Source organism: Dromiciops gliroides, chromosome 3, assembly GCF_019393635.1.
Source record: "Dromiciops gliroides isolate mDroGli1 chromosome 3, mDroGli1.pri, whole genome shotgun sequence".
Lineage (NCBI taxonomy): Eukaryota > Metazoa > Chordata > Mammalia > Microbiotheria > Microbiotheriidae > Dromiciops > Dromiciops gliroides.
In genome coordinates, this window is record NC_057863.1 from 594131909 (window position 1) to 594156312 (window position 24404).

General features: G+C 46.3%; 1 protein-coding gene across 1 annotated transcript; it reads right to left on the reverse strand.

Annotated features, from left to right (window-relative positions):
- Positions 1-67: 67 nt before the first annotated feature.
- Positions 68-21709, reverse strand: HEYL (hes related family bHLH transcription factor with YRPW motif like). Its single transcript, XM_043991054.1, has 5 exons — positions 21167-21709; positions 11806-11872; positions 6644-6727; positions 5699-5780; positions 68-2258 (listed from the first exon to the last, which is right to left on the reverse strand). The coding sequence occupies exons 1-5, from the start codon at positions 21241-21243 to the stop codon at positions 1594-1596; spliced, it is 975 nt and encodes a 324-aa protein (XP_043846989.1). The 5' UTR covers positions 21244-21709; the 3' UTR covers positions 68-1593.
- Between the last annotated feature and the right edge of the window lie 2695 nt (positions 21710-24404).

Consider the following 24404-nt stretch of genomic DNA (forward strand, 5'->3'; position numbering starts at 1 on the left):
AGGCACACCCACCTCCCCCACTCTCCCACCCCAAAGCTGATTGTTAAACATTTATCAAAATGACCTTTCCAACGCAGAGATTCTCTGATTCTGTGACTTAGGCTCTTTATTCAGTGGTAGTAAGTAAGGGACAAAAACTCCATCTTGTGACCTTGTTTCTCCAATTCATCCAGAGTGAAATGGGACAAAGGCAGCAGAGCCATCTTTCCCAATGGCTCTTTTCATGGTGTTTCCTCATATTTATTCACACTTTTCACTGGGGAGGGGGTCAGACATTGTGTTCCAGCTGCTTCTTCTGGCATAGGGTTCCCAAGAAACTACTGCTTCAAAGTCATTTATTCCTTCTGGGTTTGACCTCCCAGAAGGGCTAGCTGGCCTGGGAAGTAATGTTCTCTCCTCTCAAAACATTCCCCCTTCTCTCCTTCTTCCCCCTCCCCTCCACCATGATTGATGCCAGATGAGGATGTCTGCTGGGAAGGGCCATGGAAGGGACTGACTTTGTCATGGACCCACAGAAATGGCCGACCAACTGGGGTAAGAATAATAACAAGTACTGATCCATACAGCGCTGTGAGGTTCACCAAGCACTTTTACATATTTCAACTCTTTTGATCCTCACAACAACCCTGGGGAAAGGTACTGTTATTATCTCCATCTTAGCAATGAGGAAACTGAGGCACAGAGAGTTTTAGGAACAGCTGGTAAGTAGGATTTGAATTTAGGCCTTCCTGGCTCCAAGTCCGGCACTCTATGGACCTTGACAACAAGCCACCACTGAGTCATCTAGATGGCGTGGCCTTCCCTGGGAGTCATGTCACTCTTTGAAGGGGAAGCTAGGGAGGGGAGTTGGGGTAAATCAGTGTTCAATAAGGGGCAGGCATAGAAGAGGAACAGGTACTGAAGCCAAGGAACGAGGGCCTAGTGGTGTCCGATTAGGGTGCCTTTAATAACTCAGGACTCTTTAATAAAGCCCAAGAAGCCTCCTTTGCCTGCCCAGTGGTTTGCAATGCCCAGGCTATTCTTACTGCCTATAGGGGGTGCCACAATTCCCTACGGTTAGGGAATACTGTGAAGGTTTGTGTTTTACTTGTCAATTACATGGTGAAATACATCCACATAGAGGAAACCCCCACAGGTGTCAAGCTCTGGAGTTGAAAGGGATGGGGAGAGCATCTAGTCCCACTCCTGCATTCTGAAGAGGTTATATCTAAGATCCAGAGAGGAGAAGGGTTTTTCCCAGGGTCACTCAGTCAGGAAGGAGAAGAGCCAGGAGATGAAGCCGGGTTCTCTGGCTTCGGATCCAAGGCTCAGTTTGATATACCAGGCAGCCAGTTTCACAATTATTACTAAAACTGAAATGGAGAAGGGGAAATAGATCAATGAGGGAGGATGACATGAAGAAGGGAAATGGAGGGGGTGCTGTAAGAAGCAGGGAGAGGCTGGGTAAGGAGAGAAGTTGGGATGGCGATGGAAGAGTGAGCCCTTTATATCCTGCTATCCAGGAGACAGAGGGGGAAAGTCAGGCTGGCTAGGCTCATGGTCCCCACGGACTGGAAGCTGTGCGTGTTCTCTGGCATGTGGTAGGGAATCACCTCAGAAAGCCCCGACTTCGGTAGTCCAGGAGTGGCAGAGTCTGGCGGTGCCGACCCTGCCCATTGGCCCCTGAGCAGATGGGCTCAGTGCAGGGAGCGATGTGTATGCAGGAGGAATCGGCACTCCAGCGGAGGGGGAGGAGCAGGAGGAGGAGAGCAGAACCGCAGCGATGTGGCTGTTTCTGGATGCCACACCAGCCACGGGGATCGAGGCTGGGCTAGCTGGCCTTCCTGCAGGGCGGGCCCTATGTGGCGATGCTGGCACCCGATTGCTCACAAAGCTCTTGCGGGCTGGCAGAATGGCACCAGAAATACGGTGGAGAGGGGCCGTTCGGAGCATAGGGATGGAGTAGGCCAGAGAGGAGGCAGTCACGAGCGCCAAGCCTGGGCTGGACCCTTGCTGAGGGACTGGAAGCTGGCCCGAGGCTGCCGAGGAGCCGTGAGGGAATGCCCAGGGCCAAGCCGGGCAAGGCAGGAAGGTGGAAGCCCCCGGAGAGGGCACCATCTCAGCAATGTAGTTGTGCAGATGAGAGAGGAGGCGGAGCCGGATGGGCTCCGTGCTGCTCTGGCCCTCCAGGATCCCAAGGTACCTTCCAACTTCAGTGAGGCACTCTCGAAAGCCAATGCTCCGGTAGTCCACTGCCAGGGCACGGGCATCAAAGAGTCCTGAGGAGCAGAGGGTACAGGAGACATTAGACCCCGCTGGTCTACAAGGACACCTATTCACCACACTTAGTTTTTCACTAAAACTGTGAATAGCTCAGGGAGACTGGCTACGGTGACTCCACTGCAACAGTCTGCTAAGTTTTCAAAGGCCTGAAATATGTCAGAATAAAGCCCAGCTTCCCACTAACCAGGACAAAAATAACTCTGCCTGCAAAGGCAGTTTGCCTCCCATCAGCTGCCATTTGCTTATCAGCAGCAAGAACGTAATTATGGCTTACAGCTGCAACCAAAGACTGAGAGTCTCATAGAATCATAGATTTAGAACTGGAAGGGACCAATTTGTCCTTCAGACGTGTCTGAGACTCTTTGTGACTCCACTTGGGGTTTTCTTGGAAGAGATACTGGAGTGGTTTGCCATTTCTTTCTCTGGCTCATTTTACAGATGGGGAAACTGAGGCAAACAGAGTGAAATGACTTGCCCAGGGTCACACAATTACTAAGTGTCTGGGGCCAGAATTGAACTCAGGAAGATGAGTCTTCTTGACTCCAGATGGGGCACTCTATCCATTGCACCACCTACCTAACTTGTTATTAATATATAACATATAATTATTATTAATAATAATAATAGGGGCGGCTAGGTGGAGCAGTGGATAAAGCACCAGCTCTGGATTCAGGAGTACCTGAGTTCAAATCTGGCCTCAGACACTTGACACTTACTAGCTGTGTGACCCCGGGCAAGTCACTTAACCCCCATTGTCCTGCAAAAAAAAAATAATTAATAATAATAATAACCACACTAGAACATAGCAGAGTTAGGATTCAAGTTGGAGTTGGACATGACTGAACAACAACAATCAGCATCCTTAGGTAAGGACAGTGTCTTTGTTTTTTTATGATTACCCACAGCTTGCTCTTAGTTCCCTGAAATGAAAAGTCCACATGGGGTCATTTCCAGCCCTGTGTGGATATGAAATGTTACATAGTATAAAGAACAACACACTCAACTTGGAGTCAAAAGGCCTGAGTTCAAATTCCAACTCTACCATTTCCCAATCATATAACCTTGGGCAAGTCACTTCCCTTCTGTTTCTGCACCTGTAAGATAGGCCCCTCCCCCCACCACTCCCCCAATAGGGTAGTCGTGAGGATCCAACGAGAGACCATCTGGAAAGCATTCAGCAGCCATCAAATCCCAAACCAGTATGAATTGCAACTATTAACGATGCAAAAGGTGTTGAGTCTATGGTTCATTAACTAACCTTCCCCAAAGCCAGACTGGCTTTTCTTCATCTCAGAGGAAGAAAAGTCCCTTTGAACTCTAGCTTTATGATGCTGTTATCCCTAGGGGAAGGGGCCCAATTCTGGGACAGAAATCAGGGAGGTCAGAAGCACTGAGGGCACCTGAGGGGCTCCCACCAGGTCAAGGGCAGCCAAGGGCTAGGAAGTCTTTTTTTTTTTTTTTTTGCATGGGCCAATGAGGGTTAAGTGACATACCCAGGGTCACACAGCTAGTAAGTATCAAGTGTCTAAAGCCAGATTTGAATTCAGATCCAGGGTTGTTGCTTTATCCACTGTGCCACCTAGCTGCCCTCTAGGAATTCCTTTTTTCCAGCTCTCTTCCTTGCCTTCAACTGGGAATTCTTCACTGCAAGCTACTCAAAATAGAAGATGGCGGTACCCAAACACCTCTTGTAAATCAGGGACAAGGCAGCCAAGAAAGACTGGGCCTCTGTAGTGGCTAACATTTACAGGGCACCTTCTACATACCAGCAACTGTCCTAAGTGCCTTTGTAAATATTGTCTCATTTGATCCTCACAACCACCTTGGGAAGTAGGTGCTATTATTTCCCCTATTTTACAGATGAAGAAACCGAGGCAAATAGCAGTTCAATGACTTGCAGCTAATAAGTGTCTGAGTCTGGATTTGCACTTAGTTCTTCCTAAGTCCTTGACCAGTGCTCTATCCACTGAACCCTCTTTCCCCAGTACTTTTTTTTTTAATTTTTTTCTTTTTTAGTGAGGCAATTGGGGTTAAGTGACTTGCCCAGGGTCACACAGCTAGTAAGTGTTAAGTGTCTGAGGCCGGATTTGAACTCAGGTACTCCTGAATTCAGGGCCGGTGCTCCCCAGTACTTTTGAGAACTGGGGGCCAATACTTTTCATAAAGCGAAGGTGCCCAGATTTCTCTAATCCTGATTCATTCATGGCACAGCAGATGGAGACCTGGATTTGGAGGTGAAAGATTTGAGTTCAAATCCCAGCTCGGCTCCCAGAGGAGGAAACTGAGGCCCAGAGCGGTATCCCACGGGTCATCCAGGGACACGGGTCTTCTGGCTGTTCCAGGAATAACACACCTCATCTCTTGGCTCTGTCCACTCTTTCTGGCTGTCTCTCATGCCTGGAATGTCCCTACTGACCTCCCTGGCTCCCTTTGAGTCCCAACTAAAATCCTACCTTCTACAAGAAGCCTTCACTAACCCCCTTTAATTCCTATTTATCCTCTAAATACCTTGCTTTGTATTTACTTGCTTGCATGTCGTGTTCCCCCATTAGATGGTAAGCTCCTTCAGGTCAGGGACTGTCTTTTTGCCTCTTTGTATCCTCAATGCTTACCACGTATGCCTGGCACATAGTAGGTGTTTAGTGTGAGTTAAATAAAATGTTGATGGATTAAGTGAACTAGTATATCAAAGATGATGAGATAGTCCATCACTCAGCAAGGCCCCAGGACGGGGGCCCAGCCTTTTTTCATGTCAGGGACACAGACGGATGAAGCCTCTGGACCCTTTCTCAGAATCATGTTTTTCAGTGAATACCATAAAATCCACAGGATGACAAAGGAAGCCAATTATATAAAAACGTAGTTCTCAAAATATTAAAAAAATCCAAGGTCAGAGCCTAGATTGTAGTTTAAGGAGGTAAGGACGGAACCAGTGGAAGCTAGCAGGGGGTAGAGGTTATCATGGACTCTAGATCTCAGAGGGACCTTAGAAACATCCAGACCTACTACTACTACTACTACTACTACTACTACTACTACTACTACTACTACTACTACTACTACTACTACTACATCTACTTCTACTTCTTCTTCTTCTTCTTCTTCTTCTTCTTCTTCTTCTTCTTCTTCTTCTTCTTCTTCTTCTTCTTAATGGGGGTTAATTTGACAAGTGAGGGAACTGAGGTCCGGAGAGTTTAAGCGACTTTGCTGAAGTCACAGAGGTAGAAAGTAGCAGCACTAGGATTTGAACTCAGGTCTTTCTTATGACTTTCTAGGCTCAGCAGTTTCCTTTCAGGATACCACATGGTCTCAGAGGACATGGGTATTTTACTAGAAGGGGGAGGAAGTGACAGCAGGCTGAAACAGGGAGGGAGATGCATAGTCTGGCTCTTGTTCATCCCCACCTTGGACCCCTGGGAAGAAGGGCTTCCCTTACCAGACCCTCCGGTGGCACGGAGCATCTTCAAGTGGTCCACTGTCATCTGCAGGATTTCTGCTTTCTCCAGCTTGGAGGAGCCCTGTGGGGAAGAGAGAGAGGAAGAAGGTGGAGTTCAGATCTTTAGGAGTGGGAGAAGGAGGCGAACCCTGATACTGGGCTATTGGTAGCCTGGAGGGACAAGCAATCATTAGGCTAGGCACTGTCCTAGGTGTCAGGGGTACAAAGATGGAGGTGAAACTTTCAATGTCCTCAGAGAACTTGGTTTAATTGTGGAAATTGTGTGTGTGTGTGTGTGTGTGTGTGTGTGTGTGTATTATCTTACATTTTTTTGCACTAGGTGATGCCATGATGTGCTTGGCCAGGAGTCAGGAAGACCTAATTTCAAATACAGCCTCAGTCACTTATTATCTGTGTGACCCTGGGTAAGTCCTTTATGTTTGCCTCAGTTTCCTTATGTGTAAAATGAGCTGGAGAAGGAAATGGCAAACCACTCCAATATCTTGCCAACAAAATACCCAAACGGGCTTATGAAGAGCTGGAAATGACTGAGAATGACTGAACAAATAATGAGCATGCTGGCTTAGGTGTCATGCTTATCAAATCTATAGGTGACACAAAGGTGGCTGATTGAATCAGGACCCCAAAGGTGCCCACAAATCAGAAGAGGCCAATCTAACAAGACAAAATGCTAATAGGGATCAACAGAAAACCCTGCACTTAACAGTCAAAACACCAAATTCTGAAGCAGGTGAGAGGGTATTTCATCCAAAAAAAGAACTTGGTGCACTTCAGGCTCCAGAGGAGTCAGTAAGGATGTGGCAGCCAAGAAAGGTAACACGATCTTGGGCTATGTTACTGGAGATGAAGATGTGGTTTCATCACCCTCTGCTCCCCATCCTTCGGACACCCAACCCTCCACCCGGCAGGGGCACCCTTCCTTACCTGCTTCTCAAAGGCTGTAGGGACCAGACGACGGAGCTCCGACAAGCTGCTGTTGATGCGATCCCTCCGCCTTTTCTCAATGATCTTAGAGGGGAGACAAACACGTCAGACACACAGCAACCCCTGATCCAAGCTTCCCTCCCCAGCCCCAGTCACCACCACAGTCAAACTTCTTATCTGTGGGATCTCAAAGAGCCTCACTCACACCAACTCTAAGCAAAGTTCAAATTCCTTGGACAAGAATTTAAACAAGCTGGGACCAACCTCCCTTTCCAGCTTGGTCCTATTCTACTCTCCTTTCTGCATTCCACACTGCAGAAAAAAATGGATTCATTTCTGTCCCCAGACATGCACTGTGATCTCCCACCTCCACACCTTTGCTTATCCTTGTGCCTGGAATGCTGTCCCTCTCCTTAAGTTAATTCTCAGACAAACTGGACTCCTTTTTGCTGCCTGAGAATGGCACTACATTCTCCTGCCACTGTATTTTAACTCAGGCTATCCCCTAAACCTGGAAGGTTCACCCTCCCTTTCTTCATTGGTTACATTTGTGCCCATCTTTCAGAGCCTAAATCAAACGCCAGTCGCCTCCTCCAGGAAACTTTTGATCTCTACCTTCCATCTATAATTTCTTGCTCCTCAGGTTACACGTCTCTAATGCATTTGTCCTATAATGCTGTGTATTAATACAATCTGTGTTTTTGTTTCATTTTCCCTAATAGTAAGAGAATTATTCCCTGAAGGCTTGAGGCTCTATCAGGACTGATGACAGTGCTTTGCCCATACTAGGTGCTTCATAAATATTTGTTGAATGACCAAAGAAATGTAGAGTGGCATAGCAGTGACCAAGATCAGGTATGAAAATGACAGCATATGCCCGGGAGGAGGACATAAACTCCAATGATTCTGATAGCTAGCTAGACACTCCTCCTGGAACCTACAGATTTTTCACTGAATGTGAGAAGCAGGGAGGAGGGGTGGGGGAGGGGGGAAGGGGGGCGGGAATGGGAGGGAGGTGGGAAAAGGGAGAAGTTGAAAGAAATAGTAGAAATAATGATCCCCCGCAGTTTAAAAAAAAATGCCTTTCGGGAGCAGCTAGGTGGTACAGTGGATAAAGCACAGGCCCTGGATTCAGAAGAACCTGAGTTCAAATCCGGCCTCAGACACTTGACACTAGCTGTGTGACCCTGGGCAAGTCACTTGATCCTCATTGCCCTGCCCCCCCCCCCAAATGCCTTTCAGATTCACGATCTGTGAAAATCCTCACAAGAGCCCCAGGAAGGAGTCTGGGCAGGGTAGATGGGGCCCGAAATGCAAACTGCCCAGATGAGAACTGGTCCAACATGGCGGTCAGTGGTGGGTGGAGGAGCCATAGTGTTTCTGGCCCCTTACAGGCTGCCTGCAGATGATCTGTATTAAAGCAGGTGAATCAAGGTGGTCCCTGCCGGTACATGTAAAACTGGTCCTTTAAGCTTGTTGGAGCATCAGAAGCCAGGGGGATGAGGGACAGGGAGGAACCAGTGGGGAGTTTGCTGCCAGGAAGTAAAATGATGGCAGGGTCTGAGTCCCTAATGGCACTTTTCCTCTGTGTACCCAGTTACTGGCTCTAGAGGAATCAGCAGGCTGTGGCCCACATGTTCCCTGGTAAGTCTGGCCAGGCTGCCTTGAGATCTGGGCACATGTTTGGTCTGCAATGAATCTGGGTTGTAGGGTTAATGAAAGCAATGTCTCCCATATTTGGAAACTGACTTTTCCCTGAGGTCTGTGTCAGATATTATGGACTATTATTATCCCTACCCTTTGACATCATCGGGGATTATCATCTTCAATATACAGATGGGAAAACTGAGGCTCAGAGAGGTTCAATGACTCGTTCACTCAGCTAGTCAGTGAGTGGTCAAACCAAGATCTCTGTCTCTCAGTCCGGAGGGTTTTGTGGGTTTTTTTCTCCCCCCATACTATGCTGCAACCAGAAGGGAAAGATGGTTGGGATGTCATTAGCAACACATGGTCCTCGGTAGTTGTAGTAGTAGTAATAGTAACAACAACAGTAACAATAACAATAAATGATATTTATATAATACTTTAAGGTTTGCTGGGGCAGCTAGGTGGCGCCATAGTGCACGGAGCACTAGGGATGGTGTCAGCAAGACTCCTCTTCCTGAGTTCAAATCCAGCCTCAGATACTTAATACTTACTAGCTGTGTGACCCTGGGCAAGTTACTTAACCCTCATTGACCTCTCCCCCTCCCCCCAAAAAATAATTCTTCAACCTGAAACCTTTTATAGACTTTTTTCCCTTTAGGAAAGTGAGAACAAAAACTAAGGCCTTCCTGTGAAACGAAACAAATGGTAATCAATTGAACTTCTGTCGAGCCCATGGCCTTCCCCGCCCCCGCCCCAAGTAACTAGACTGGACAGAGGTTAAGCTATTGATCAGAGAAGGAACTCTTTCCCATCCTTGAGGGGAGTGTGGCTCAGGAAGGAAGACTGCTGGCTGCCTTCCTTCCTTCTAATCTCAGCTAATGTCTCACCTGCTGCAAATAGCCTTTCCCAGTCCTTAATATCAGTTCCTTTCCTCTGACAGTCCCCTCTCCCCCCACCCCCACATTTGTCATGTTTCTATTTTGTTTGGGCGGCTAGCTGGTGCGGTAGATAGAGTACTGGGCTTGGAGTCAGGAAGATTAATTCTCCTGAGTTCAAATGTGACCCCAGGCAAGTCATTTAACCCTGTTTGCCTCAGTTTCCTCATCTGTAAAATGAGCTGGAGAAGGAAATGGCAAACTTCTCCAGTATCTTTGCCAAGAAAACCCCAAATGGGATCATGAAGAGTCAGATATGACCGAAAACAACTGAACAAATTGTGTTTATACATAATTATTTGGTTTTTTTTTTCTTTCTTTTTTTTTTTTCAGGGCAATGGGGGTTAAGTGACTTGCCCAGGGTCACCCAGCTAGTAAGTGTCAAATGTCTGAGACCAGATTTGAACTCAGGTCCTCCTGAATCCAGGGCTGGTGCTTTATCCACTGCACCACCTAGGTGCCCCCTACATAGTTATTTGTATGTTGTCTCCATTAAACTCTGAGTTCCTTGAGAGCAGGCACTGGGGTTTTCTTTCCTATCCTTTGTATTCTCAGCACTTAGCACAGTGGTTGGCACACAGTAGGTACTTAATAAATGCTTATTGTCTTAGTGGGCAGTTCTAGAATGTTCATCTTTATATATATATTTTTAAATTTCTTTTTTTTTTTTGTGAGGCAATGGGGGTTAAGTGACTTGCCCAGGGTCACACAGCTAGTAAGTGTCAAGTGTCTGAGACAGGATTTGAACTCAGGTACTCCTGACTCCAGGGCCGGTGCTCTATCCACTGTGCCACCTAGCTGCCCCAACTATATTTTAACATATTATGATCTTTCCCTCATCCAAAATTTCTTTAAATGCTACTTCAAATTGTTTTGGGGTTTTGTCTGACAGCACTGGGGGACCATGCCAGTTTGAATATCTATGTCCAGGATAAAAATAGCTTCTACATAAGTTAACATTCAATTCGCTAAAATTTTTTCTGGCAGACTTGAGCCTTAATCATGGAGCATACCGCTAATATTTATTTTCTCTGACACACTGAAATCACAAGTCCAGTTCCTGTCCTTGACAGAAGATGAGGCTGAGGTCTAGATGTACCTAGGATCTGGCCATTGCCACGGTAGCATGTGACCAAAATGTTAGTGCTGAGCTGGGGAACTGATGAGCCAAAGCTGATGACAATAACCCCCCAAAGAGCACCAGCCTCTCCCCTTCTCTAAGGCCAACTGTATAAGGCAGACACAGGCAGAAAGAGCCCAGGTCCCTGAGTAGATTTTTTTTTTTTTGGTGAGGCAATTGGGGTTAAATGACTCACCCAGGGTCACACAGCTAGTAAGTATCAAGTGTCTGAGGCTGGATTAGAACTCAGGTCCTCCTGAATCCAGGGCTGGTACTCTATCCACTTTGCCACCTAGCTGCCCGCCCCGCCCCACCCCCCAGTAGATTTTTACAAATCAGACACGTTTCATCTGTTTCCTGGGTGGAGACCATATATAATGACCATGTTGTTTTGAGAACTGGTCACATATTTCACCACCAGAAAATCAGTCCATGGTTTATCTAAGTCACAGAGTTGGTAAGAGTTGTGTCCTTTGAATTCGGAGGCCTCCTTTTTCTTTAGTGCATATCTGCACACCTGGGGCACCTAGATGGCACAGTGATTAGAATGCCAGGCTTGGATCCAGGAAGACTCCCCTTTGTAAGTTCAAATCTGGCCTCAGACACTTCCTACCTGTGTGATTCTAGACAAGTCACTTCACCCTGTTTGCCTCAGTTTCTTCATCTGAAAAATGAGCTGGAAAAAGAAATGGCAAACCGCTCCAGGATCTTGGTCAAGAAAACCCCAAATGGAGTCATAAAGAGTTGGGCATGACTAATACAACTGAACAACAACAAAAGCACACTTAGGTCTAAACCCCTGACATCAGGCATTCTCATCCTCATTTTACAGATGGGGAAACTGAGACTCAGGCTAAGTGACTTAATGGTTTCAGATGGACCATTATATTGCAGTGGTAAAATGATGCATATTGGAAAGGGAGAGGAGCAAATGAGCCATGCATGTGAAGTGCCTTGCAGACTTCAAAATGTTCGAGAAATGTCAGTTTTCAACATCATCATTAGCTCTAAATCCTATGATTCAATCAATCAACAAGCATCTATTAAACACCTACTGTATGCTAAGTGATCCCATAGCCTTCTGAGCCCCTTCCTATTCAATCTGGCATGCCCATGTTAGAGGTCCAGGGTCCCTGACTTAGTGGCTAAAATAATTTTTAGGTGATTAATAAACCAATCAAGAAGGTTTTATTAAGTGCCCAATGTGTGCCAGGTATTGTGCTAGGTACTGGGATGCAAAGACCAAATGAAATAAGCAACTTCTCTTGTATCAGGATGTAGGCAGAAGCTCCAAGGTAAACCTCTCTATTTCCTCCAATTAAAGTCCCCTCTCCCGTCACTTCTTATGATTAAAAACTTGGCCCCACACCCCATAAGCTGGGTAATGAGCTCCTAAGGGCCTTGTGAGGTTGCCCAGGGGCCTCGGCAAACATTGGTAGCAGCTTCAGAGGACCACTCACCCCTCTCCTTTTCTTCCTGGCTTGCATCTGTGATGTGGCGGTGGGAGAGTGAGCCCCGGAGCTGTGGCTGGAGGAAGAAGAGACATGTTAATATGACAGACTGTTCTTTGGGACCACTGCTAGCTCCCAGCAGTGCAGGGGCTCATTAGAAGGGAGGGCCAGGCTGTAAGTGGCTCTCATTATTTTTCCTGGCTTAGTGGAATGCCTTCAAAGGGGAGGCCACAGTTATCTGAGAGCTGCAGCCGTGGAAGGCAGTTGACTCCCTGGCCTCTCTCTCCTCTTCTCCCCAGCCAGTTCATCAGATCTCAGCAATCTCAGATCAAACATATTTCTTCTGCAGCAAGTTCTCCCACTAACCCTCTGAGTCCTACTTCAAAAGAGGAAAGCCCTGCAATGGGCTGTTCATTGTCTCTTTCACAAAGAAGGCCATGTGGTTTTGACAGCTGCCCTTGGCCCCTGAGCCTTCAAGATTTGTCTGATGGTTGTGGTAGCTGGAGGGGGGCAGGGAGAGGAGTTTTGTGTGTATTTCTTTTTAAACCCTGAGCTCTGCTGGAGGAGCTAAAGCTTCCTGGCCTCCAGGCCTGCTCCCTGAGAAAAGAGAGATAACTATGGAATACCACTGTGCTGGAAGAAATGATGAAGGAGATGGTCCCAGAGAAACCTAAGAAAATATTTATGAACTGATGCAGATTGAAGTAAGCAGAGTCAGGAGAACAATTTGTACAGTAACAAGAACATTGTAACAATAAACAACTTTGAAAGACTTTAAGGACTCTCACTCAGTGATCACATTGGACTTTTGATGATGAAGCATGCTACCCATCTACCTGGCAGAGGTGTGATGGCCTAGTGGTGCATAATAAGACACATATTTTTAGATGATTGGACGGTACAAGACATATTTTTGGACAAAGGCAATGTGGGAATTTGTTTTGCTTGATTGCATATATTTGTTGCAAGGGTTTCCTTTTTCTTCTTTTTTTAAAAAAAGATGGTGGAGAGGCGGGAGGGAAAGAAAATAGATATTTGTTCATTTAATAAATTAAATTAAATTTTAAAAATATTTCAGTACATTAAGAAAGGAAAGAAGGAAGGAAAATAAAGGGTGGGGGGAAGAAAGCAGAAAGACATTCTTGGTGTCCAAAGACCTGACTCCAATATTTCCTGTGTGGCCTTGAGCAAGTCACTCCATCCTCTCTGAGCCTCAGTTTCCTCATCTGTAAGATGGGGATAATAGGAGCAGCTAGGTGGCACAGTGGATAGAGCACCGGCCCTGGAGTCAGGAGTACCTGAGTTCAAATCCGGCCTCAGACACTTAACACTTACTAGCTGTGTGACCCTGGGCAAGTCACTTAACCCCAATTGCCTCACTAAAAAAAAAAAAAATGAAAAAGATGGGGATAATACTACTCACACTACCAGGGTTGTTTGTAAAGAATGTGCCATGGAAGCCAGACAAGATGAAATAAATCGGGGCTGTTTTCACAGTCCTTTTTCTGATTATTATTATAGAGAGGCAGCTTAAAAAGGTGGAAAGGACACTGGCCTTATAGAGTCAGGAGACCTAGGTTCGGATCCCAGTTCTGACGCCCATTAGCAGAGTGAGCATGAACAAGTTCTCCTTCTCCCTGAGCCTTAGATTCCTCATCTCTAAAATAGAGATAAAAATGGTATCTAGCGGCTGTAAGGGACCTTTGAAACAGTATAGAAAAGGGGGGTTATCACTGCTAATGAGTTAATGAGAATGATGTTAGCTGTTATTTCTAGAATTCTTTAAACTCTGTAAGGCACTTTTTCTATATTATCTCTGTGGAGCCTCATATGAACCCAGGGAGATCTGGGCTACCACAGTCCCCATTTAACAGATGAGAAAACCGAAGCTCACAGAGGCTGTCAGCTATAGATGCCTGTGAGGAGGAGGTCAGCGAAGTCATGGCTTTGGGCTTCTGTAACCTGAGCCAGAAAGGGGAGAGAAGTGGGTGAGTTAGGGAGCAAAACCCCGGAGATGAATGTACAGATGCCAAAGCCCTGGACATCATGCATGGCAGGCGGTGACAGCCTGGGCTCCCTACAAGCCTCAGCCCACCAGGGCCAAGGCAGAGAAGAGGACTCCTGCTTCATGTATGGGTTTGGCCTCAATGCCCTCTAAAAGTCCCTTCTTCTTCTTTTTTTTTTTCTTTTTTGGTGAGGCAATTGGGGTTAGGTGACTTGCCCAAGGTCACATAGCTAGTTAAGTGTCAAGTGTCTGAGACTGGATTTAAACTCAGGTCCTCCTGAATCCAGGGCCCATGCTTTATCTACTGTGCCACCTAGCTGTCCCTAAAAGTCCCTTCTAACTGAGCTTCTGGGATTTCACCCCGAGTATCACTTCTCTCTGAGACTCAGGTTCCAAGTTCCAGTAGTCCCACCGCCGAGCAGAGATTATTTCATTCTCTGTCCTTGTACCCCACCCCCACCCCTGGCTGTTTGGTGGGTACCTAATACATGACTGATTTATTGTTCGAGCACAACCTTCTTTCTCCTTCCTGCCCTGGGCACCCAGAGAGAGGGTTTGGAGCTGTTCAGAGGCCTACTGTGGAATTGGAGGTATTGCCGGCTATAACTGCTCCTCGGTCTTATTCCCTGTAGACGTGATTTCCATCAGAGCAAGCCAAGCACGGGGCTCTCTCCCTGCATTTGCCAGATGCCACGAATGGGTTTGTTTGATTTGCATTGATTTATAGAAAGCGCTCAGGATTTCCAAACACTTTACATATATTACCGTATTTGATCCTCACAATAACTCTTCTTAGGTGGGTGCTGTTATTATTCCTGTTTTGCAGGAATGAGGTGCAGTTTTAAGGGATTACCTTAGCATCCCACAGCTTAGTAAGTGTCTGGGCTAAAACTTGAACTCAAGTATTTCCTTTTTTTGAAAGTGAGGCAATTGGGGTTAAGTGACTTGCCCAGGGTCATACAACTAGTAAGTCAAGTATTTCTTTTTTTTGAATCCAGGTATTACTTATACCAAGTCTGGCACACTAGTGGTTAGTTAGCTTTCACAGTCCTCCATCAAAGCCTTCCCTGCTTGGAAGAACCTGCCAGAGCTTGTGCTCCAATGGCCACACCTTTAGGACCACAGGGTTCCCTCCCATGCGTACCAGGCTCAGGCACCAGAAGAGGGCATCAGCGGAAAGGAGGGATTCACATCCAGGGTATTCTTATGTGCTGTGACATTGATCAACCAGCAAGTACTTTGTAAGTATCTATTGCATGGCATCTAGGTGGTGCAGTGCCAGGTCTGCAAGCAAGAAGACTCCCCTTTCTAAGTTCAAATCTAGCCTCAGACACTGACTAGCTGTGTAACCTTGGGCAAGTCAATTTACCCTGTTTGCCTCAGTTTCCTCATCTGTAAAATGACAAGGAAATGGCAAACTGCTCCAGTATCTTTGCCAAGAAACCCCCAAATGGGGTCACGAAGAGTCAGACACAGCTAAAAAACAACTAAACAACAAATTACATGGCAGGTATTAGGGTAGGCACTGAAGAAACCAAGACAAAAGTGAACTCTGTTAGGTTGCTATGGAACAGGAGTTCTTAATCTTTTGTGTGTCCGCTTTTGGCAGGCTGGTGAAGTCTGTGGAGCCCATCTAAGGATAATGTTTTTAAATGCATAAAATAAAATATAGATGCTAACAAGGGAAACCAATTCTATTGAAATGCAGTTATCAAAATTCAAATTTTAAAAAACCCACAAGTTCAGAAACCCTTGCTCTAGAAAACTAGAAATACTTAACTTTCTCAGCATGGAACAGGGGAATTGGTAGGCCATCCATGGAATGTCCTTTCCACCCCTCACCCTACCCAGACATAAATTCCTCATTCTTGGCATGAGGAAGAAAGATTTTTCTCTTGTTAAGGACTCTTCCCCTTTCCCCAGGAGAAGTCTTGGGCAATGATGATGAAAACATTTAGCTCTTTTATTGACAAAGCTCTCTGGTGCAGGTTCCCTGGGGAATGTGGCTTTCTGTGATCCCTGGAAGGGTAGGCCTAGGCTCCGAATCCTCCAGGAACAGCAGACTGGGGCCGAAATCTATCACCTTCATCTTGTGGGCAAAGAAAGAGGGCAAGGTGGTGTGGGGGGGAAGAGTACTGCTGATCTGGGAGTGAGGAACTCCAGGGTCTTGGATGTCACAGCCCAGATACCAGCCTACTGTGGAGATGTGGGCAAGGCTTTTTATCTTTAGAGTCTCAGAGCTTTCTTCTAGAACTTCTTTCTTTTTTTTCTCCCTTCCTCCCTCCTTGCCTTCCTTCCTCCCTTTTCTCCCTCTCCTTCCTTCCTCCTTTCCTTCCTTCCTCTCTCCCTTCCTTCCTTCCTTCCTTCCTTCCTTCCTTCCTTCCTTCCTTCCTTCCTTCCTTCCTTCCTTCCTTCCTTCCTTCCTTCCTTCCTCCCTCCCTCCCTCCCTCCCTCCCTCCCTCCCTCCCTCCCTCCCTCCTTCCTTCCTTCCTTCCTTCCTTCCTTCCTTCCTTCCTTCCTTCCTTCCTTCCTTCCTTCCTTCCTTCCTCCCTCCCTTCTTCCCTTCCTCCCTCCCTTAACATCTCTGAGCCTGCATTTCCTTGTAAAAAGAACTAAACAACCTGCTAAGTTTCATTCTAGTTCTAAATCTAGAACCCTACAAAGGAAATGGAGATTCCTAGAGTCTATGTGAACTGATTGACCCAGATCACACAGTTTCATGGCCTACGAAACAGCCCCTGACAAATGCCAGAGTCTCGTGATGACAACAAGGATAATGATGATAATTGCTGTGATCTTAATCATCCTTTACAGTTTCCAAAGCACCTTTCTCATCATCTAGCCTGTGAGAAAGGAGGGCATATATAATTACCTCAGTTTTACTTAGGGAGAAACTGAGGTCTGGAAGGGTCCATGATCACACAGCTAGGATGTGGCCAAGCTCAGACTCAAACCTAGATCTTTTAAATCCCAGACCATCCTTCTTCCCACTTTGGGCTTCTTCTCTGAGCTCATTAGCTTTTGTGGGTTCTGAGACTATACATATTCCTAAGAGTTAAAGCAGGAAGGGACCCAAGAAGTCATCTACCTGAGGGCTTCTCAGCCTTTTTTTGTGCCATGGACCCCTCGGCAAACTCAGAATATTGTTTTTAGATGCAAAAATTGGATTAAGAAGGAAGTCAACTATATTGAGACACAGCTATTATAATATACATGTTGTTTAAAAGGGGCAGCTAGGTGGTACAGTATATAGAGCACTGGCCCTGTGTCAGGAGAAGCTGAGTTCAAATCCCGTCTCAGACATGCACTAACTATATGACCCTGGGCAAGTTGCTTAACCTCCATTGTCTCAAAAAAAAAAAAAGATTAAAAATAAAGTCATATATCCCAGGTTAAGAACACTTGATCTGCGGTTTACAGATTCCTTAATTTTACCAATTAAATTTACTAATGACCAGCCTCTAAATTTTACCATTAGAACTGTCCAAAAAGGGATAATAGATAATGAGCTCCTTGTCACTGGAGGTATTCAAGCAGAGATTAGACAGACATTTATAGGGAATATTGTAAAAAGAGAATAATGCATTGTAGGGAGTTGGAATAGAAGAGCCTCGGTGTGTCTTCCAACTCTGGGAGTCTATTATTGAATGCAGCTGAGGCCCAGAAAAGAAAGTGACTTTCTTTTGGTCATAAAGTTCATAAGTAGAGTAGTAGTAGTAGTAGTGGTGGTGGTATTGTAAGAATGACTGCTATGTATATAGTATATATAAAGTACACAACTAGGTGGCTCAATGGACAGAACACTGAACCTGGAGTCAAGGAAGACCCGAGTTCAAAACCAGCTTCACATACTTACTACCCGTGTGATCCTGGGCAAGTCACATAACTTCACTGTTTGCCTCAGTTTCTTCATCTATAAAATGGGGATATTAGCACTTATTCTGCAGGGTTGTTATGAAGATCAAAAAAGTGGATATTTAAAAAGTGCTCTGCTATATAAAACATTAGCTATGTGCTTTAAGATTTTCACAGTATTTGAATCTAAATATGAAGTTAAAAAAAGGAATATATTGGGGCAGCTAGGTGGCGCAGTCGATAGAGCACTGGCCCTGGAGTCAGGAGTACCTGAATTCAAATCTGGCCTCAGACACTTAACACTTACTAGCTGTGTGACCCTGGGCAAGTCACTTAACCCCAATTGCCTCACTTAAAAAAAAAAAAGGAATATATTAAATGAAAATAGGTGGAAAGGTAAATCTGTCACCTCCTCCTTCTCCTCTATCACATTCTGCTTTCCAGTGTCAGATGCTAACAATCCAGAAGAGTCTGGCCCCTATATTCAGCACAGATAATGAAGAATTAATGGCATAACATGATGGCAAATGATGGAATCCCCTCACACACACACACACACACACACACACACACACACACACTTAAAAGGACGGCATCGGGCATTGCTAGTCACAGAAAACAGTTTCTGGTTCCTATCTGATAGAAGGACGGTTGACATTTTTGCCTTGTGTGGTACAGAGCACTGGACTTGTAATCCACAAGGTCTGGATTCATATCCTTTTTGGAACATTTGCTCCCAGCTCTGAGCAAGTCACCTCCCTTCAGCCTCAGTCTCTTCATCTGTAAAACGGTGCAATAATGCTCAGTTGCCTGCTACAGAGGGCAGCACAAATGGGGCGGGCCATGCAAAGCTTTGTGAAGCTTTAGTAATTCAGAAATGTTAGCTGTTATTCGAATATTCAAAGATATTCCCTTAGTTAGAAAGCTACAGAATGAATGTTGGGCAATTGGCTGGAGATACGGCATGGATTCAGGCAATATTTGAGTGTCCACTGGAGGATTATTACGTATTGAGATGGGTCCCTCCTGGCTCTGACATTCTGTGTTCTAAGGCCCCTCCCAGCTCTGACATCCTGTGTTCTAAGGGGCCTTGTCAGCTTTGACATTCTGTTCTGTTCTAAGGCTTCTTCTGGTTCTGATATTCCTTGTTCTTAGGTTCTTTCTTGCTTTAAAATTCTATGTCCTGGGATCCCTTTCAGCTCGGATTTTCTGCAAGACTGTGAAATGAAGCGAGTTGGGCAGTTGGCACTAGATGTCAAATTTCCCCTTCTGACCACACACATCTCAGGTCGAATGTGTGTAGCTCGTGATGAGAACCTGCCAGCTGACAGGAACAGCAGTGACCTGGAAGTTTTCTCAGGGGCAATGGGAAGCCAGTCTGGGCTTTGCGATGACCCATCTACAATATGCCTAATCCCCTTGGGGAAAGCGGAGAATTGACTGGATGTCAGCAAGTAATCTCAGCAAATAGCATGAAGCTTTTTCCAGAACTTTGTCCAATGACAGGAAATATCTCAACCCCGAAAAAGGGGAAAGCAAGATAGGATGGTGGGGAGAGTCCTGGACTCTCGCTGGATTGTCACCAATGAAGTGTGTCAGGCCATATCCCTTCCCCTCTGTGGGACCCCAGACACTTTCTTCAGTTGTAAAATGAGGAGTTAGACCACACAGTATCCAGGGTCCTTTCCAGTTCTAAATCACTCAATAACCAAGTGAATTCTGGGGACTTACCTGTCTTTAAAAGTTTTCTCAACTTGGATATGGAGGCTCAGCACCTTTATGTCCTCATAGTTCAGATTCTGATGTTGTGTTGTGTGATAAATCCTACCATTCTGTGTTCTAAGATTACTTCCACCTCTGACATCCCATGTTCTAAAGATCTTTCTAGCTCTGATGTTCTATATTCTAGAGTGCTTTCTACCTCTGATAGTTTAAGTTCTTTGTTGGAGCACAGAATGTGATAATTTCTATATCCTAAGTTCCCCTCCCGCTCAGTCATTCTATGAGTTCATAAATGTATTTTCATATTTTCTTAAGATCCACAGAAGGGAATATATGTGTGTGTATGTATAATATATATTTACAAATAGTCTAACTTTATCATTTCAAAGGAAGATCATTCAAAAAAAATTTGGAACCAAAAATCCTGTAAAAACAAACGTTGAAAACTATCCTTATATTCAACAGGAAAATAATAAAATACTTTAAAAAAACAACAAAGGAAGATCATTCACCAAACCTTGAAAATAGGGAAGGGAAAAACTGGGATTCCTTCCTTTATGGTGAAAAAAACTTCATCAAAGATATTATTAAGATACCTCAATCCCATCTAAACTCCATTTCCACTTAGGGATACATGAGTAGGTAGGTAAACGAGGGACAGATAGATAGACAGACAGAGACTCAGAGCTAGAGCCAGAGCCAGAATGACAGAGAGCAGGAGAAGGGGGAGAGACAGACAGCAAGAACCAGATAGCACCAGAGAGCCATAGCCAGAGTGAGAGAGACAGGAAAAAAAAAAAAAGGAGAGAGAGATTTAATTGTATATTTGACATTGATTTCTATGTCTCCCAATCCCTTCTGTTTAGTTACTAGTGTGTCTCAAGAATTTAACATGAGAATATCATTCTTATTAATTAGGGGGAAATGACTATTTTACAAGAAAACTGGAGGCAGGAAGAAATTTCAGAAACTTGTCCAAAGTTACTTAATAAAGATAAAAAAAATGAGAACAGGTTGTCCAATGGTCTTCCCCTCTGGGTTAAGCCGCCTCTCACTAGGGTCAGGATGTCCCCGGGGCTGGCTCAGAGAGTACAGAACCCCACTCCCCCTCAGAACACAGTGATAATCTACAAGGGGTTCAGGAGCAAAGTCCCCATTTACACTAACAGAAAAAACTGAAATGGGGGGAAATGGGGTACGGGTTGGGGTTCTTAGGAATTCCTCTTTAAAGAATAACACCCTCTTGCACACAAAAGCAGTTAGAATAAGATGGTAGTTTATTTAGGAGCAAGGGAAACGATGAGAAGGCTGGTCTTTGGTTGACTAGACCCGGCTCTACCATTGGCCAAGTCCCTATCCCTTCTCTGAGTCGCAATTTCCCCTTCTAGAAAATGGGGGAAGGTGTCGGACTAGATTGTAAACATCCTCCCCAGATAACTATTTAGTGAGTCACCTCTTCTCTCCGGGCCTCAGTTTCCTCATCTGTAAAATGGGCGCGGGGAGACAACAAGATGACTTCTGAGGGTCTAAAACTGAATGAGGTTGTCTATGCCACAGGTGCTAAGAGGCTGAAGAGCCAAGTATCCTTCCTTATTCCCAGGATTCAGCATAAAGGAGAGGAGTGAGGTCTGGAGTTGGGGTGGGGGGGATTAGTTTATTTCTTTGATCTCTCAATAATTTGGGTTTAAGATCGAAATAGCAAGGTGCCCTTAGAGACTTGGCAGTCTCTCCTCGTGGCTGCTCCCTGCACGCCACTCCCATCCCAGGGCCCCGGGAGGGGTCTCTTACCTGTACTCCTCTTTGCCCACGTCTATGGTCCCATCAGACTCTGTGTCCGATGGACTGTCTTCAGCCAGCCTCTTCATGGCCAGCAGCCTCTAATCTGACACCTGAGGAGGAGGTGTGTGGGGGATCGGAGCTATTCCTCCCCACCTCTCCCAGGTGAAGCCGACTCTCCGGCCCTCGCTCTAGTTCTCGTCCTTAGGTTGCCTCCAAAAGGAAGAAGGAGGATGGAGAGGAAATAGTCGTGTGCCCTTCCTTGGAGAGCAGAGGAACTTCTTCCCCTCCCAGCCCACCCGGCTGGTCTACTGTGGCTTTGGTGAAGTCTTCTCAGCCTCCTTCCCTCCCACACACTCTGCTCTGTCTGTCTCCACCAGCCCCCCTCTACCCCGGCCCTCTCCTCTTCCTCTGTCTGTCTCTCACGCTCAGACGCCCTTTCCAGTTTCCAGACCGACCCCCCTCCTTCCCTCCTGTAACCTCCCTGTTTAATGGGTTAATAAGGCATCTCCCAGGAGTGATGAATTGGCCCTGCTTCTCTCCCCCTCCCTCCTGTCTCCCTGGCTTCCCCTCCCTCCCTCTCTCCCTCTCTCCCTCCCTCCCTCTCCCTCTCTCTCTGTCTCTCTCTCTCTCTCTCTCTCTCTCTCTCTCTCTCTCTCTCTCTCTCTCTCCCTCCTGCTGCTGGGGGGGGGGGGGGCGGCGGTTATCCCAACTCTTCCTGTAAAGGGAACAGACGTCTGTGTGAACGGCTCCTCCTGTCCCCCTCTCCCTCCCTCCCTCTATCCCCTACAACCCTCCCCCAGGCTCCCTGATTGGTCCCTGCTGCAGTTTAAAGGGACCAGTGACCTCACTGGCAACAGAAAACCGTGGGAAAGAGATGGGGCTGATAAAGCCTGGGTTGTTTCAGGAAAAAAATCAACAGCAATTCTGCCCCCCTCCCAGCCCTCCCCCCCCCCATGCACACGCCTGCCTCTCACACATGTCTGTGCAGATCAAGGGACTTGGGTTGTCAATGCAAACCAGCTTATTCTAAGGCCTTTGGTGTCTGAGAAGGGCTTTTTGAGAGAGGTTATTGATGGGGCTTAATCAATCCTGGTGTGGGGGGAGCTCCAGGGAAAGGCACAGGCTTTAGGCGGGATCAGGTCATGCAGCCCTCTAGTTTCTGGAACAAATAGTGAAGTGTAGGGTCAGGAACCCGTTCCCGCCATCTGTGCCCCCTTTTCACACAAAGACGCCGGAATGTTTGAGTGGAAGGATGCCCACACTGGCCAGAGCCATCGACCTTGGTTGGAATCAGCTCGGGGTCAGGTCTTGGAGTTGGTCCTCTCTGTGTGTCCCCTCTCCGGGCCTCAGCTCCAAAATAAGGATGGGTTAGATGACCTCTGAAGGCTTTCCAGCTCTAAGGATCCCATGATCCTATAATAATCTGCCGCTTCCTCCCTCCGGGCCCAGCATTCACATGAATTCCATCTCCTCCCCCTCCTAGGGGCAGCCCCGTCCTTGGACCTCCCAGGACCCGGCCACCAGTTCCCAGAACCCACAGCTCGTCTCTGGCCGAGTGACCCTGTCTGACTCCCTGGGTTGGTCAGACAACTCTGCTGTCTCCCAGGCCCTACAACCTTATCAGCTGGGAGTTGTTGGGGGAGGCTCTTGGGAATGATATCGTTGAAAGCCATCTATGGTTGTGATTCACACGGAGGTTTCATTTTTTTGCTGCACAGCCTTAGGGGTCTTTATGTTACTCCCCTCCAGACGCTTCAAGCTCTGGACAAACTGGACTCCTGTTTGACCACTCTCCCAGCTGCTCCAAATGGGCGGTCATCTTCTTTCTCCAGCTGCCATGCCTTTGCAGTTTCTAGTCCCCTGGCTGGAATGCCATCCCTCAGTCCTACTCAAAGTCCTGCCTTTGGCATTCCCATCCATCCCTTAAAGATTCCCCTTACTCTGCACACACCCTCCCCCAAGACCTAACAGAGCACTCTGTCCCTCTCTAATGCACTTAGCATTTAATTTGACTCCTTTAAAAATTTTTTTAACCAGACTTTTGATTTCATCAGTGAAAACCTCTACCCAAGCAGCCTGGTACCTTGCTGCTGGCTAATCATCTTAGGGAGTTGTCTGGGACACTGACACTTGCCTAAGGTCTCACAGCCAGTAATGGTCTTGTCAGTGACTAAACTGAACTCTCTGAGGGTAATGTAATCAGTGCTGTGGGGGTGGATGGGACTGGGCTTCACATCTTGGCTCTGTCACCCGTTGGCTATGTGACTTTGAGTAAGTCACTTTCCCTCCTCTTCTGCAAATGGACTAGATGATCTCTCTGACATCTGTCCTATTTCTAAACCCATGACTCCATGATCCTTTATCTAAGGGGACTGGACCAGTCAATTTCTGATGGTCCCTTGTAACCAGGGGCCTGAGTTCATATCTGGCCTTAGACACTTACTGTGTGCTCCTGGACAAGTTACTTAATCTCTGCCTGCCTCAGTTTCCTCACTTGTAAGTGGGGATGATAACAGCACCTACCTCTCAGGATTGTTGTGACTATCAAATAAAATAATATCTGTAAAGTGCTTAGCAAAGTGTCTACTACATAGTAGGTACTTGATAAATGCTTATTCTTTCCCCCCTTCCCTGACCACTATCAAAAAATATGAGGGGTGGGCGCGGCTAGGTGGCACAGTGGATAAAGCACCGGCCCTGGATTCAGGAGGACCTGAGTTCAAATCCGGCCTCAGACACTTGACACTTACTAGCTGTGTGACCCTGGGCAAGTCACTTAACCCCCATTGTCCCACAAAAAAAAAAAAAAGAAAAGAAAAAAAAAAGAAAATGAATTTTAAAAAAAAGATGACGGGTTTGACATGATAAGTGTTTGCAGAATTGAATTGACCAGGGGCACTCAGGAGCCAACTGGTACATGCACCTGGGGCTGGAGGCAGTTAAATTTTCAGGGGGAGCATTTACACTTTGGAGATCAGCAAATGCTATGAATTGATTTGCTGTTTTGTTGTTCAGTCTTTTTTCAGTCCTGTCTGACCCCATTTGGGGTGTTTTGGTGTTGTTTTTTTTTTGCAGGGCAATGGGGGGTTAAGTGACTTGCCCAAGGTCACACAGCTAGTGAGTGTCAAGTGTCTGAGGCTAGATTTGAACTCAGGTACTCCTGAATCCAGGGCTGGTGCTTTATCCACTGTGCCACCTAGCTGCCCCCATTTGGGGTTTTCTTGACAAAGATACTGAGTGGTTTGCC